The sequence below is a fragment of the Fringilla coelebs genome (genome assembly GCF_963513975.1).
Source record: "Fringilla coelebs genome assembly, chromosome: 4".
NCBI lineage: Eukaryota > Metazoa > Chordata > Aves > Passeriformes > Fringillidae > Fringilla > Fringilla coelebs.
Genome location: NC_140032.1, coordinates 1,172,502 through 1,189,897, shown reverse-complemented (window position 1 = coordinate 1,189,897; position 17,396 = coordinate 1,172,502). Strand labels below are relative to the sequence as shown.

At 51.7% G+C, this 17,396-nt stretch overlaps 1 protein-coding gene across 2 annotated transcripts in view; it reads right to left on the bottom strand.

Annotated features, from left to right (window-relative positions):
• EXOC6B (exocyst complex component 6B) overlaps positions 1-17,396 on the bottom strand; it is a 309,916-nt gene that overhangs the window by 76,456 nt on the left and 216,064 nt on the right. For both annotated transcript variants that reach the window (XM_084205070.1, XM_084205071.1), the window contains one exon: positions 4,158-4,299. In XM_084205070.1, the coding sequence (XP_084061196.1) occupies positions 4,158-4,299 (142 nt within the window). The remainder of the gene's footprint in view (positions 1-4,157; positions 4,300-17,396) is intronic.

Below are 17,396 nucleotides of genomic sequence, written 5' to 3'. Positions count from 1 at the left end.
AACTGCATTTTCTGTGCTTTGAACACACCAAAAAAGAACAGATTTAAGGAAGGCGGAGACTTAAAGAGCAGGTGAGGGGTCCCATCACAACCTCATCTTTCTGCCAAGCACCCCAGAATTCCAAAATCCCACAATCCCAGACTGGGTTGGGTTGGAAGGGATCTTAAAGAGCATCTTCACCCCACCCCATCCACGGCAGGGACACCTCCCCCTGTCCCTGGTGGATCCAGCCTGGCCTTGGGCACTGCCAGGGATCCAGGGGCAGCCCCAGCAAATCTGGGAATTCCAGCCCAGCCCCTGCCCACCCTCCCAGCCAGCAATTCCTTGCCAAGATCCCAGCCCAATCTCCCCTTTCCCAGTGGCAGCCATTCCCTGGCTCCTGTCCCTGCAGGCCTTCACCCCCTCCAAACTATGCCTAATATACAATAAAATAATTTCCTTAATTCACCCCACCTCTCTTTTAACCAGATTATTTTTTCAGCATTCACAAACAAAACCTTAACAAACTCCAGCATCAAAACTCTGCAGCCCCACTCCCTCATCGTGGCACTCCCTGGAAGTGCTCCAAACAGACATAAAATCCTATTTTGATGTGTAAAACTGCTGGATTGGGCAAGGTTTGGGAATTTGAGGGGAGGGAGAGGACCGAGGCAGAGGCACGAACTGTGAGGATGTTGAGATTCACACCTGTGCTTTCAGGTACAATAGAGATTAAAAATCACCAAGAAAACCCAAAGAATAAACCCCAACCTTGCAAACTAATATTATTTTCTGAATAGACCACTGCCCTCTTGGAACCAGCTCATCCCAAAATTCCTCAAAACTTGATGGATTTTTGCTCCAAAATAACCAGATTACAGAGATTTCCACGAGCAGCAGAGCCCCCAGACGGGCCCGTGGGGACGAGGGGCACGGATTTGCTGCTGGAAAGGAGAAGGATTTTGTCTGTTCAGGGCTGACAGTGAGGGATGGGGAGGATCCACCTCCAGCATCCATCTCCATTCCCGCTCCGGTGTCACCTCGGGGTGGGGCTGGGACAGGTCCCTGACCCCGCTGCCAGGTCGGCGTCACCTGCTCCGGGGTGTCTGAGTCTCCTCCCAAACAGCAGGAATTGAAGGAATGGTGCTTTCCAACCTGCTCTGAAATCCCATCCATCTTCCTTGGCAGCAGCAGCTTTTAGGGAAGAGCAGCTGCTCCATCATCCATGTTACGGATGGGGGGGAAAACTGCCGGGTTTGGAGCCAAAAAAAACCAGGGAATTATTAGGGATGACAAATGCTTCCCATTATCCCCAGCTCTAGCACCCATCCCTCAGCAGACACCCATGGGAGCACAGCTGAGGGACACAAATGAGAGTCAGAAACTCAGAGATTGAGGCAGTGCCAGGAGGAAAATCAGGCATTGCCTTGTGAGCTATGGTGCAGCTGCAGGATCTGGGTGGGAATCATTAAACTGGGATCCTCCTCCCGGGCTGGTCAGCTGAGGGCTGGAAAATGGCAAGTGGATGTTAAAAAATGGAAAAACTCGTGTTGGAAACAGCAAAATTCCTGCTGGGGGATTGTTCCCAGTGGTAAATTTAATCTCAGGGTTGATGGGGGCAGCTGGAGTAAAATCTGGTCAGGAAAATGTAGGATAAAGGCTGGAAGAACTTTTCTGGGTAATGGGAAGTGCCAGGGGACGATGAAACCAACAGCTGATGTCACTGAGTCACTCCTCAGGATCCCTGGAAGTGTCCAAGCTTGGGTGGGGCTTGGAGCACCCTGGGATAGTGGATCGGCTTTAAAGTCCCTTTCCACCTAAAGCATCCCAGGATTCTGTGATAACACGAGACATCCCAATCTCCACCTCAACCAGGAAAGCCAAAATGTGGATATTTGGGGAGAAAAATCCCCAAAATACCCTAAAATCAAAGATCACCTTTAGGGGGGATTCTTTAGGAACTCTGTCAAGCTCTGGGTTCTCAACCACCACAGTCATGAATCCATCCCAGGATGAATCCCAAAAAACCCATCCCAGGATGAATCACAACAAATCCATCCCATGATGAATCCCAACAAATCCATCCCAGGATGAATCCCAAAAAACCCATCCCAGGATGAATCCCAACAAACCCATCCCAGGATGAATGCCAACAAACCCATCCCAGGATGAATGCCAACAAACCCATCCCATGATGAATCCCAACAAACCCATCCCAGGATGAATCCCAACAAATCTATCCCAGGATGAATCCCAACAAATCCATCCCAGGATGAATCCAAACAAATCCATCCCATGATGAATCCCAACAAACACATCCCATGATGAATGCCAACAAACCCATTCCAGGATGAATCCCAAGAAATCCATCCCATGATGAATGCCAACAAACCCATTCCCCTCAGAGGGAAGAGGATCCTGGGCAGAGGTGTGTTAGCTCTGCCCTAGTTTAATTCCAAAACCTGGATTAAAAACTGCATTTCGCCTGCTTTGGGCTCTGGTTTTTAACCCTTTCACTGAGCAGGACAAGCAGCAACTGGAGGGCAGCCAGGGAATTCCAGCCCCAGTTCAGGTGGGTGCCTGAAGAGCCAGAAGGGGCAGGTTTGGGAGCAGAGCCCTGAGGGTGGCACCAGGATGCTCCTGCCCTGAGGAGCTGCTGTCCCTTTGCCACAGGACACCTCATCTCCATCCCTCTGACTCGGCACAGAGGTCACCTCAAGGACAAGATTCCCTGCAGAGAGGACAGAGGGCTGAAGCTGGGAGAGAACCAGAACTGGAGAGGAACATCAGCTTCTCCAGATGCTCCAAGCCCCGTCCAACCCTGCCCTGGACACTCCCAGGGATGGGGCAGCCCCAGCTCCTCAGAAAGAGTCATAAATAAACTGATTTTTGATTCCTGCACTCCAATCCCTCCTGGTTTTAAAATACTCCATCTCTAAACGTAGGGACGGTCTGGAGAGCGTCAAGGCAGCACTGGAGAGGAAAAGGAGTTGTAAAATGGGATCTCTGGAATCCTCTGTGCTGAAGATGCTCCGGGTGAGCTCTGTGGGCACCCACCACCCCCAGACCTGGGCGCTGCCCCACCCCTGACCTGGCACCCCAAACACCAAGGGGCACAGCAGCACTGCAGGATTTGACCCCAAATCTGGGACGCTGCTTTGGGGTTACTCCTCTGCAGGCTGACAGAAACCCCATGTACACCAGGGTCATTCTGGGGGGAGGTTCCAATTGATTCCAAATCTGCCCTATTCCACTGAATTCCTAATCTGCCATATTCCATTTGATTCCTGATCTACCCTATTCCTTCTTATTCCTAATCAATGCCATTCTTTTGATTCTTAATCTATCCTATTTCTTTTGATTCCTAACCTATCCCATTTCTTTTGCCAGTTTAAAGAAATATAAATATAAATATAAATATAAATATAAATATAAATATAAATATAAATATAAATATAAATATAAATATAAATATAAATATAAATATAAATATAAATATAAATATAATAAGAAATAGAAACAGAAACAGAAATAGAAACAGAAATAGAAATAGAAATAGAAATAAAAAATAGAAATAGAAATATCATTTTAATAGAAATACCTTAATGTCACACATAATTTCATGTAATGCACTACATTTTTGGTTTATACCCTGTAGTAACTTTAATAAAAACCTTTTCTTTGTTTTCTCCTGTCTGGTCAATAAATAACTCATTTTACAAACAGAGCTGATCCACCACCCTTAAAACTGATGGGCCTGAGACCCATTTTAGGTGTGGGCCACCTTGATCTAAGTGTTCACCAAAACCCTGAGCCTGAGGCAGAGCAGGAATTCCCCCTGGATCCGTGACCGAGCCAGGGACAGGGACAGGGATGGGGACAGGGACGGGGACAGGGACAGGGACAGGGACAGGGATGGGGACAGGGACAGGGACAGGGATGGGGACAGGGACAGGGACAGGGATGGGGATGGGGACAGGGATGGGGATGGGGACAGGGACAGGGATGGGGATGGGGACAGGGACAGGGACAGGGATGGGGATGGGGACAGGGATGGGGATGGGGACAGGGATGGGGACGGGGACAGGGACAGGGACAGGGATGGGGACAGGGACAGGGACAGGGACAGGGACAGGGACAGGGACAGGGACGGGGACAAGGCTGTTTGGGGCTCTTACGTTCGCACTCCTCCACGTCCAGGTTGAACTGGTGCAGGGCCCCCAGGGTCAGCTGCCTCACCTCGGCCTCCAGCAGCAGCTGCAGCAGCGACGTCGAGAGGTGCTTGCAGGCCGACATGCAGGCGGTCTGGGCCACCTTCCCCTGCAGGACAAACGGACACTCGTCAGCGACACCGGCACAAAAAGCCACCGCGGGACTTCCCCAGAGCAGCTGCCTCGGTAAAGCCACCAGAGAACTTCTCCAGAGCAGCCAAACTTCCTCCCTTAGAGCCACCAGAGAATTTCCCCAGCTCAGCCAAAACCCATCAGTTAAATCCACCAGAGAACTTCTCCAGCTCAGTAAAGCCACCAGAGAACTTCTCCAGAGCAGCCCAAACATCCTCCTTTAGAGCCACCAGAGAACTTTTCCAGTCCAGCCCAAACATCCTCAGTAAAGCCACCAAAGAACTTCTCCAGCTCAGCTAAAACCCATCAGTTAAAGCACCACAGAACTTCTCCAGAGCAGCCAAACTTCCTCCCTTAGAGCCACCAGAGAACTTCTCCAGCCCAGCGCAAACATCCTCAGTAAAGCCACCAGAGAATTTCCCCAGCTCAGCCAAAACCCGTCAGTTAAATCCACCAGAGAACTTCTCCACCTCAGTCAAACATCCTCAGTAAAAGCCACCAGAGAACTTCTCCAGAGCAGCCAAACTTCCTCAGTTAAAGCCACCAGTGCAGAACTTCTGCAGAGTAGCCAAAATTCCTCAGTAAAGCCATTGCAGAACTTCTCCAGAGCAGCCCAACCTCCTCAGTAAAACCACCAGAGAACTTATCCAGAGCAGCCCCCTTGGTAAAGCCACCAGAGAACTTCTCCAGAGCAGCCAAACTTCCTCAGGTAAAGTGCCACAGAACTTCTCCAGCCCAGCCAAAACCCCTCAGTTAAAGCCACCAGAGAACTTCTCCAGAGCAGCCAAACTTCCTCAGGTAAAGTGCCACAGAGCTTCTCCAGCCCAGCCAAAACCCCTCAGTTAAAGCCACCAGAGAACTCCTCCAGCTCAGCCCAGCCTCCTCAGCGTGTCCCCTCTGGGATGGGATCACAGCCACCGCCTCCCAAGGGAATCCCCTCGGGAAGCGCCCATGGCTAAGGGGAGCCCTTGTTAGCTGGAGAAGGTCCCATCCAGGAGAGCTTTGGGGTGCTCAGAGCTCAAAGTGTTCTTGTCCTAACACGAGCGAGACAACATCCCACTGATTATCATGGAATGTTTGGGATGGAGGTGACCCTAAAGCCCATCTCATTCCCTGGCCAGGGACACCTCCCACCGTCCCAGGCTGCTCCAAGCCTCAGCGTCCAACCTAACCTTGGACATTCCCACCCACAACCTCAGGGGGGTCTGCAACAGGAATTAAACCCATAGAAATGGGGAAATCCTCTGGGACCAGAGCGGGATTTGCCCAAACCCTCAGGCTGACACCGCAGGGAACGATCCCGATGCCTGCGTGCGCAACGCCACCAGGGAGGTTTCGCATCGTGGCGCTGCCCTGAAAACAGCTCCAGCAGGAGATTATCTTCTCAAACACTCACAAAAGACTCCTAACACGCTCTCCTGACACCCAGGCGTGGCTTAGGAGCTCTCACCGACTCTCAGACGCGCTTTACAAGCTGTGTTTAAACTGGGATTAAACGCGGAGTTTACGCCGCGTCTCCAGCTCGGCATCGCCGGTTTCGTTACCACGGCACGGCAACGTTTGATCCCTGTGCTGGGAAGGGTTTGTTCCCAGCTCTACAAACTTGTTTTGGATCTTCAGGCCACATCTATCTTCAGCAGGAGGGAAAAATGGGTTTTTTATTTAAAAAAGGAGCCGAGCCGTGCGTCGCAGGGCAGGGTGCTCCATCTCCAGCTCGCCGCCGCTCCCAGGCTCCGGAGCGCCCATCACTCACCCCCCAACAAACACCTGCACCAAAATGAAGATGAAGCATGGCAACCATAAAGTTTAGCAGAGCTCTGGGGTTTTTTCTTTGCTTTTCATCATTTGTTTGTGCTTTTCTGACACGCTGGGTTATTTAAAACCCCGCTTGTGCCAATTCCTCATCTCTGAGAGCTGCGGGAAGTACGGCGCTGCCCGGCTGTGATTTTTCTTCATTACTTCCAACAGACACTTGAGTTTTTGCTGTGGCCGAGGAGTTTTGACAGAATCAGGGAATATTCTGCCTTGGGAGGGACACACAGGATCAGGATCCAAGCCCTGGCCCTGCACAGACCTCCCCAACAATCCCACCCTGTCCATGCAGGTGTGTCCAACGCTCCTGGAGCTCTGGCAGCCTCGGGGCTGTGCCCGTTCCCTGGGGAGCCTGGGCAGTGCTCAGCACCTCTGGATGAGGAATCTTTCCCTGAAATGCAGAAATCCTGAGCCTGCCCTGGCCTAGGTCCTGTCCCTGGCACAGCTGCCCTTCAGGAGAAGCAAATCCCAACGAGTCTCCCCTGAGCCTCCTCTGCTCCAGCTGGACATTCCAAGTGTCCTCAACCCCTCCATGTGTCATTGAGATGTCCCAGCTGGAAGCAGAGGATGGGAAATCAAAGCTCTGCAGCCAAGCCCTGGGACCCTGCTGAGGGCAGGGGATGGGGCTCCTGAGCCCTCCTGGAAGGGCAGGAGAAAACCCCTGGAGTAGCTCATGCTCCATATCAGTGGGAATTTAGAGGGTTGTAACCCTTGCAGAAGCCTTGGAGGTTCCCACTCGCAGGAGAACCATGGAATGGTTTGGGTTGGATCTCAAATTCCACCCAATATTCCCCCATCCATGGGCAGGGACACCTCCCATGATCCCAGGTGGATCCAAGCCCAGTGTCCAACCTGGCCTGGGACACTGCCAGGGATCCAGGGGCAGCCACAGCAAATCTGGGAATTCCAGCCCAGCCCCTGCCCACCCTCCCAGCCAGCAATTCCTTGCCAAGATCCCAGCCCAATCTCCCCTTTCCCAGTGGCAGCCATTCCCTGCCTCCTGTCCCTCTGTCCCTTGTCCCCAGTCCCTCTCCAGCTCTCCTGGAGCCCCTTTGGGACTCTGAGGATTCCCTGGATTTTTCCCTTCTCCAGGGGATCACCCCTCAAGATGAACTCCGTGAGCTTCCAACTGCTCACCTCACCTGCCCAGGCCCCACTGGATGCCCTCCTTTCCCACACCACACTCAGGAAAAACCCCAGGAAGGTTTTCTGTCCATGCTCACCAAAATTTCAGAGGAACTCCCCCATTTCACCCCAAGCAGGGGTCAGATCAACCTGTGGAGGCACCCCAAGGGTGACCCACACCTGCCCTGGGCACCAGTTTCTGGTCAGGAGAGAGAGAATGAGAAGGGACTCCACGAACGGGTGGAAAAGAACCAACAATTGAGATGAAATGTCACATAATTAAGCCCCAAAGAGGGAAAATGGGATGGGAAAAGCAATTTCATCATCAGGGCTTGGCAGCACCACAACTCTGAGAGGCTTCCCCAAGCGGAAGGGGCACTTGAGGAGGTTCCTTATAGGAATGCTACCTCAGGACTTGTTGCAGAGATGGCAAAGGAGATCCAAAGAAGCCCAGAGCAGATTCTGGCTCAGCCTTCCCTCCCTCTGCCTTTTCTACACAGCATTAGGCCAGGCCTAAAGCTGTTCCAGAATATTCCCTGATTCTGCCCACTATCCTCACCGCGAACCTGAATCTTCTCAGACCAGCTGAGAACATGACCTTTTATTTCCATTACTCTTGAGGTTTAAACACCTAAAAACCTTTTCTTTAAAAAACACTCTGTTTTTCCTCTCACGGAACACACGGATGCCTCACACTTTAGATCCAGTATTTTCTGAAGAAAAGAAAAAGTACATGGATTTTTTTTTCCAGCTTTTTTAAGCCTGAATCCCTTTTCCCCCTTATTTATTATCAGAGAACCCAGAGATGCCACAGGAGTTTCAATCACGGTGTTAAATGTCTGCTCAGAGAACAGAAGGCACCACCAGGGATGAGCAGCAGCTCCTGCCCTGGGCACCGAGATTTAAAACCCTCCCAGAATTTATGGGCTTCACTCCTTATAAATAAGACCCGACTTAATCCTTTCCTGCCTCACCCCTGCGCTCCACGAGTTACAGCAGCTCCTTATAAAGTCAGCCGTGGCTCGTGAACATCAATTTCAGGCCATTTCCCCGGGAATACAGCGGGAAATCTGCTGGATAAGCAGCTGCTGCTGACAGGAGACAAACGAGCGCGCGGCCGCTGATCTATCAGCGCTAATAAGCTGCCGCTGCAGCCGAGGGTTGTTTGTGTTCCCGCCTGGAATGGCTCTGGCTGGAGGAACCGAGCACATCCTCCTGCCACAGATGCCCACCTCTGCTCTGCCGAGCTTATTTACGATGGAGTTTCACTCCACGGCGGGGTTTTTTTTTTTGCCTGGTTCTTTTTTTTATTTTTTTGAGTTTTCCTGCGGCGCTGGAAGAGCCAGACTGGCCCGGGACACACAGGGCTGAGTCTGGCATGGATGTGTTTGACACAGCCCCAACCCTCCCAAAATCATTACCCTCCCAAAATCATTACCCATCCCAACCCTCCCAAAATCATTACCCTCCCAAAATGGTTACCTGCTTCAATCCTCCCAAAATCATTACCCACCCCAATCCTCCCAAAATCGTTACCCGCCCCAACACTCCCAAAATCATTACCCTCCCGAAATCATTATCCACCCCAACCCTCCCAAAATCATTACCTTACCAAAATCATTAGCCACCCCAACCCTCCCAAAATCATTACCCATCCCAACCCTCCCAAAATGGTTACTCACTCCAACCTTCCCAAAATGGTTACCCACCTCAATCCTCCCAAAATCATTACCCACCCCCCAATCCTCCTGAAATGGTTACCCTCCCAAAATCATTACCCATCCCAACCCTCCCAAAATCATTACCTTACCAAAATCATTAGCCACCCCAACCCTCCCAAAATCGTTACCCGCCCCAACCCTCCCAAAATCATAACCTTACCAAAGTCATTACCCACCTCAATCCTCCCAAAATCATTACCCGCCCCAACCCTCTCAAAATCATTACCTTACCAAAATCATTACCCACCCTAATCCTCCCAAAATGGTTACCCACTCCAACCCTCCCAAAATGGTTACCCTCCCAAAATCATTATCCACCCCAATCCTCCCAAAATCATTACCCTCCCAAAATCATTACCCACCCCAACCCTCCTGAAATGGTTACCCGCCCCAATCCTCCCAAAATCATTACCCACTCCAACCCTCCCAAAATCGTTACCTGCCCCAACCCTCTCGAAATCATTACCCTCCCAAAATGGTTACCTGCCCCAGCCCTCCCAAAATCATTACCCGCCCCAATCCTCCCAAAATCATTACCCTCCCAAAATGGTTACCTGCTTCAATCCTCCCAAAATCATTCCCACCCCAACCCTCCCAAAATCATTACCCACCCCAACCCTCCCAAAATCATTACCCACCCCAACCCTCCCAAAATCATTACCTTACCAAAATTATTACCCACCCCAACCCTCCCAAAATGGTTACCTGCCCAACCCTCCCAAGGTCATTACCCACCCCAGCCCTCCCGGAAGGGTGCCCTGCCCCTCCCGGGGTGGCGCTGCCAGGACTCGTGCCTCGGCACAGGGCGGGGTCCCCGAGGTGTCCCCAAGGTGTCCCCAAGGTGTCCCCGAGGTGTCCCCAAGGTGTCCCCGCGGCCGTCGGCAGCCCGGAGCAGCCGCCGTGCTGAGCCGGCCCCGCGCTAATGCCCCGACGGTTTTGGGGAGCGTGGCAGCAGCTGGGGCGCTCCCCAAGGCCTTGTCCCCGTGCCAGCACGCTGGTGACGCCCTGGTCCTGCTGCCCAGAGTGGCTCCAGCCCGACCCTGGCCCCGTCTGGGTTTCAGGAGCAGCTTCCCTTCTCCAGGGGATCACCCCTCAAGATGAACTCCGTGAGCTTCCCCCTGCTCACCTACCCTCACCTGCCCTCCTTTCCCACACCACACTCAGGAAAAACCCCAGGAAGGTTTTCTGTCCCTGCTCACCAAAATTTCAGAGGAACTCCCCCGTTTCACCCCAAGCAGGGGTCACATCAGCCTGTGGAGGCACCCCAAGGGTGACCCACGCCTGCCCTGGGCACCAGTTTCTGGTCAGGAGAGAGAGAATGAGAAGGGACTCCACAAATGGGTGGAAAAGAACCAACAATTGAGATGAAATGTCACATAATTAAGCCCCAAAGAGGGAAAATAGGATGGGAAAAGCAATTTCATCATCAGGGCTTGGCAGCACCACAACTCTGAGAGGCTTCCCCAAGCGGAAGGGGCACTTGAGGAGGTTCCTTATAGGAATGCTACCTCAGGACTTGTTGCAGAGATGACAAAGGAGATCTAAAGAAGCCAAAATTTCAGAGGAACAACCCAGTTACACACCAAGCAGGGCTCAGATCAACCTGTGGAGGTACCCCAAGGGTGACCCACACCTGCCCTGGGCACCAGTTTCTGGTCAGGAGAGAGTGACTGAGAAGGGACACCCTGGTCCCTCCAGCTCAGGAATAATTTGTCCAAAGGGTGGGATGAGATCTGGACAGGGAGCAAAGAGCAGGAATGCAGCCCTGAGCTGAGCACTCTGCAGGGAAAGGGGAAAACAAACACCTCAAAGGCACCAATGCTCCTTTACCAACGTGGCAGAAAACTGAAGAGCTTCGAACCACGTGAAGCAATCCCAGGAACAGCTCTGTGGGATCATTCATTATTTAAGACCCTCATAAATCCCATCAAAACCTGGATTTGCACCGACAAGAACAGGGATCACAGGTGAAAACTGACAGATCTCCACAGCCAAGATTCCCAAACCTCTCCTTGGTCCAACCTCAGTCAAACAAAGCCATTCCAAGAGCCATATCCCAGCAAAATCCACAGATTTATTGTTTTGTGGCTCATTCCTGGCAATGAACCCCTCTGTGCACGGCTCCTGATGGAGCCTCGGGGCTGCAGTGACACCTTTCAAGGTGACACTGCCCTCCCTGTGCCACCAGGATCCCTCTGGACACGCAGGGAGGATCCAGAAGGTTCCCTGTGGCTCAAGGTGACTCAGGATCCCTCTGGACATGCAGGGAGGATCCAGAAGGTTCCCTGTGGCTCAAGGTCACCCAGGATCCCTCTGGACACGCAGGGAGGATCCAGAAGGTTCCCTGTGGCTCAAGGTGACCCAGGATCCCTCTGGACACGCAGGGAGGATCCAGAAGGTTCCCTGTGGCCATTCCAAGCACTGAAAAGGAAGAGCCAAGCTCCAGAGCTGTCCCAGCGATGCAGCCAAGGGGCTCCTACCAGAACACAGCCCCACAGGATCCCTGAGGCTGGAAAAGCCCTCCAGGATCACCGAGCGCAGTCGGTGACTGAGCCACACCTTGTCCCCATCCTGAGCGCCGAGCGTCCAGGTGGCACCTGCAGGCGTGGGGCCCCTCCCTGGGCAATCCCAAAGCCCAGTGTCCGTCCTGCTTGAGGAGATCAGCACGAAATCCTCTCCTTCCACGCAGATCCCATCCCTGGGATGGCTCTGGGCTCCCGGGGCAGCCCCGGTGGGGCAGGGCCGCGCGGAGGCTCCGGGGCCGGCCCCGCTGCCGGGAGCGTTTGTTTAGACACGGCCAATCTGTTCCCAATTAGGGAGAGGAAACGCCAAGAGGCTGCCTTGTTAATTAAGGAACTGGCTATCAAAGGACTCATTAAGAGCTACTGAAATGGAATGGTTGTTCAAATAAATACCCATTAATCTTCACGCGCAATCAGGAACGCGCTGCCAGCCCCCGCCACCCTGCAGGAGCACCTCTGGCTGCCGGGGAATCGTGGAGTGGGTTGGGTTGGACCCCAAAGATGCCACCCTGACACCTCCAACTATCCCAGGGTGCTCCAAGCCCCGTCCTTGGGCTCTTCCAGGGGCAGTCACAGCTTCCCAGCTTCCCTTCACCTGTTGGTGCCTCCTGCACTTCCCCTGGCCCCAGCCAGGTGGGATGTGGTCCCAGAAATCCAAACCCAACTCCTGCTGAAGCAGGAGAACCCCCCCAGTGACCTTCCGAGGAATTAAGGCAGCATTTCCATGGAAAACAAAGCCTGACAGGCTCCAAGTGCTCTCAGAGTTTCCAATTATTTTTTTTAGCTACCAGCAGAATTCCTTCCTCGCCCGCAACAAGCATCGGGACTGATGCGATTAAGGATATTTAGACGTGCAAAATCCAGGGACTTCAGACAGCAGAAAAGCAGGCCAAAAAACGGGAATCCTTCGGTATTAAATGTACAATTTTCTATAAACACCACAAGTTCCCCCCAGCATTTCAACACTGAATTTCCTGGCTTTCCCAATCCATAAGGCAGCACCGGGATGTTTTGCAGAGGATGGAAACGTGATGGGGAAATAATGAGCAATTGTTTGGTAGCACAAACCCCAAGATAATCCCAGTGGATCCTCTCTCTGCGGCCACAGATGGAGACTTCAGACCCTGCAGACCTCCCAGGGCTCATCTCCTGCTCCAGAAGCTTCTGGATCCCCTGGCTGCCTCAAATCCCCCTAAACTGGGGGCAAATTCAGCAAATCAGTTCTGGAAATTTTTCCTGCCTTGCCTATCTTGTCCTGATTTGCCTTTTTTTTTTTAAACAACAGTTCTGCACTCACTGAAGGTGACAGAAAAACCCCAAACCATCACCCAAAAGCACAAACGCTTCCCAAAACATCAAAACAAATGAACAACAAGTACCTGCAATTTTAAAAAATATTTTTAAGAGGTTTACTTAAAAAATAAACCTTTCATTATTTGCCCAAAAGGCAATTTTCAACCGACCAAGTGGGTTTTTGTTGAGATTTTTGGTTGGATTTTTTTTTCTGGCTTGTTTTGGGTGTTTTCAGCTTTGTTTTAGTTTAAAAAACCACACAAAACCAAACAAAACCCCTACCAAAAAAAAAAAGAAAAAAAAAGCCCAGAAGCTGTGGATCTGCACTCAAGATCCTGCAAAGAATGGGTCTCCAGGACGAAGAGGTCCAAAGGAATGAGGGACAGGCCCCAGCAAGGACACCCCCAGCCCCAGTGATGTATCTGGTTGGTTGCCAATGTCCCCCCGAGCTTGGTGGCCTCCAGAAATGTCCCCCCAAGGCTGGAGCTCAGCTGGCACCAGTCACCACCGTGGCCACTCCACCCTCCACGGCTGCGTCCCACACAAACCCTGCAGGTATCAAGAGAACTCTCAATTAATTAATTCTATTTACTCAGCTTTGCAGCAGACACATTAAGAACAAATCCCTTTTTTGTCCCTGAGTTTTCTTGCCTATGGAAGGAGGACAGGAGCAGAGCCATGCCTGGTTTCCAGCTGTGGCCGGGCTCTGTCACTCCACGCTGACGTGACACGCGTGGGACACCAGGGCTGGCTGACATGTGGCCACCAACGGGCCCTGAGTGACTTCAGCCACTGGCAGACCTGGATTTGATCCCTGGCTCTGTGGAGCCATCCCAGGAGCTGAACACTGGAGCCACTGTGTGGATTTATGGAGCTGGAAAAAGGGGCCGGAGCCAAGTTAGGAGGTGGCGTTCATGTGGCTTTGGGATTTGCCAAGGAAAAGAAGAAGGAGGGAAACCTTCCAGCCAAGGTTGGCTTGAGAATCAGGGCTCCTGGGCACATGGGAATGGCTGCTGGAGGAAGGGATATTCCTCAGCTGTGGATCAATGGGATGCTCCTCAGCCTTGGATCCATGGAATACTCCTCAGCCTTGCATCAATGGGATGATCGCCAGCCTTGGACCCATGGGATGCTCCTCAGCTTTGGACCAATGGGATGATCCTCAGCCTTGGACCCATGGGATGCTCCTCAACTTTGGATCCATGGGATGCTCCTCAGCCTTGCATCAATGGGATGCTCCTCAGCCTTGGATCCATGGGATGCTCCTCAACTTTGGACTAACGGGATGATCCTCAGCCTTGACCAACAGGATGCTCCTCAATCTTGGATCCATGGGATACTCTTCAGCCTTGGATCCATGGAATACTCTTCAGCCTTGTATGAATAGGATGATCACCAGCCTTGGACCCATGGGATGCTCCTCAGCCTTGAACCAATGGGATGTTCCTCAATCTTGGATCCATGGGATGCTCCTCAGCCTTGGATCCATGGGATGTTCCTTAATCTTGGATCCATGGGATTCTCCTCAGCCTTGACCAACAGGATGTTCCTCAATCTTCAATCCATAGGATGCTCCTCAGCCTTGGATCCAAGGAATACTCCTCAGCCTTGTATGAATAGGATGATCGCCAGCCTTGGACCCATGGGATGCTCCTCAACTTTGGATCCATGGGATGTTCCTCAGCCTTGGATCCATGGGATACTCTGAGCCTTGGAGCTCCTGATGCCCAGACTCAAGAAAAGAGGCGATGTCTGCACACACATTTGTCTGGGAAGGCGTTTTGGATTCCATCCACACCGGGACACATGGAGTGGCCAATGTCACTGTCACCATGAGAGCAGTGTCCCTTCCAACAGCCCCAACATCCACTCCCAGATGGGACAGACATCCACGCCCTGATCTCCCAGGAATGGGGGGCCTCTTCTGCCCAGGATCTGCCCTTCCAGAAGTGATCCCACAAACCAGAGGTTTTGGTCTGGAAGCAGGATGGATGCTCTGGGGGGATGAACCTTGGGTAACCCATGGAAGAACCCTCGGTGCCATCAACAAATCACCAGATTTCAAAAGTTTCCCTGCTGGAGCTTTTCCTGAGTAAAACTGGGATTTTGGCCTTGGCTTTGACCACCCTGTCTCAGTTAAGGAGACATGAATGTCCCACCTTGGAAAATCTCAGGTGCACCATGGAAAACCCGCAGAGAGCAGCACCCATTAACCCAATTCCAAGTGGAATTTGTCTCCTGCAAAGACCAACTGCACTGGAAAACTCCAAAGAGCCAAAAGGTGGAGCAGCTCCAACCAACCTGCAAGGCCCCATCCCCTGCCTGACCAGGATCTCTCCCAAATTCCTGAGGAAGCTGAGCCCGTTTCAGCAGCTGCATTCCAGAGGTGTGGAAAAAACTGCACAGGGTGTCCTTTGCCAGAGGAAAACACTTCCCACCTTGATGATATTTTGGGAAAACGGGATCCAGCAACAGGACCAACGCGTGGCAGAGCTGAACTCCCACCAGAAGCTCAGGAACAACCAGACAAACAACAAAAAAAAAGAAAAGGGGGAAGAAAAGAGAAAAGCAAACCCAGCAATTATCCTCACCACACCAAAAATAAACCAGCCACTGCAGCCCGATACAAATCCCTGACATTCCAACAAAAGAGGAAGAAAACCTTGGCTGTGCCCAAGATGCCCAAGGTCAACAGCTGGAAGTATTTTGGCTGGAGCTGGGGGAAGCTCAAGGAAGAGGGAAATCACACTGGGGGTGATGGTCACAACCAGCTCCCGCAGACAGGGCTGAATAGGGCTTTTATTAAAAATATTTAATGCTGTTTTATTCCGTTTGGGGCTTTTTTGAGGTCTTTAATAGTTCGTGGAGTAGCCAGCTCCATGGAAAGGTTTGTCCTCTGAAGGAATCAAGAGGTCTTGGAATCACGAGAAGCCTGAGAAGCAGAAGCAAAAACACCCAACAGCAAAAGCACTACTCAGGGAGTTTGGAACCACGGGAAATCGTGGGATTTGGGATATCAGAGGCGCTGGGATAGGAGCAAGCACAGGAACAAAACATTAGTCCCTCTGTCAGAGCCAATGAGTGACTTCTGCTCCATGATCTTTGGTAAATTGGAAAATAAATGAACAGAGGGAGGGGAAGGGAGGGGAAGGGAGGGGAAGAGAAGGAAAGGGGAAGGACCTCGGGATGCAGCCACAGCCGAGCAGGGGGCAGCTCCTTTGGAGCCCTAAAGAGCCCAAAGTGGGCAGAGATCTCCTCTGGGATCTCCAGGGTTTGCAGCAAAGCTGGGAAGCTGCTGGGGGAAATTTGGATATGCACACATGCAAAAATGCGAGGAAACAGAAGATTTCATGCTCTCCGTCTTTCTCCTCGTTCAACGTCCAAAGGCAGGGCAGGATGTTTTTAATTAAGTGGTTTTTGGGAGTCAGGAACATGGAAATGGTTGGGTGCAGAGCCTGGATCACCCAAAATGAGCTGGAGCACCCAGCTGCTCTCTGGGCTCCTGCGATGCTGCAGGATCTCTCCAAGGACCTCCACACCAGGCACGGGTGGGAAAGATTCCTGCCACTCCAGGTTTGGGGTGGGACAACATCCCACCCTGAGAAACTCCAGGAATTACTCTAGGAATTACAGCCTTTATCCTGGTTTGCCACTGCAGGCACTCAAGAACCACAGAACCACCTGATCCCAACTGTCCCACCCAGCTGGAAGTTGAGCCTGGACACAAAATCACAGAATCCTGGAATGGTTTGGGTGGGAAGGACCTTAAATCCCATCCATTCCCACCCTGCCACGGGCAGGACACTTCCTACTATCCCAGGTGGCTCCAAGCCCCAATGTCCAGCCTGGCCTTGGACACTTCCAAGGGATCCAGGGGCAGCCACAGCCAATCTGGGAATTCCATTTCAGGGCCTCACCCCCCTCACAGGGAAGAATTCAAGAATTCCTTCCCAATATTCCATCTAAATCTCCCCAAAGCCAAAAGGTCCAAATGGAACATGAAGTAGCCTTCATCTTTTTTTGGTGCAATTGGTGTCTCCCAGGGCTCTCTCCTGGTCCCCGTGCCCAGGATCCCAGACTTTCCCAGTTCCTTGATGGAAAGCAGAGCCGTGGCCCGGCCGCGATCGGAGCGCGCGGCTCCAAACTGGAACGAACGAGACCAAAAAAAAAAAGAAAAAAAAAAAAAAAGAAAAAAAAAAAAAGAATATGGACATATTTCATCCTCCTCTTTTGTGGGTTTTATTTTCTTTTGTATTCGCTTTGGGAATAACATTCTTTCCATTGGGAAGAGCCTGACTTTCCATTAAATACAAAGCAGCTGCCATCTTGGAAACAAAAAGCTGATTAAATACAGATTTTTTTTTTATTTTTTCCCTCACTTATGAAGAGCAAGAACCACGTTTGTTTCTGCTGATTTATCGGGGCAAAGCTGCCAATTACGGCAGCAAGAAAACTTAAAGAGAGGGACTTGAATTGCTCCATCTTCCCAAAATAATTTTGTAATTATAATTCGACGTCGGAGAAAAAAAGGAAAGATCCAGAAGTTTGGAGCGCTCGTCCTCCCTCTGGGACAGCGACCCCGGGGGTTCTGCACACTCAGG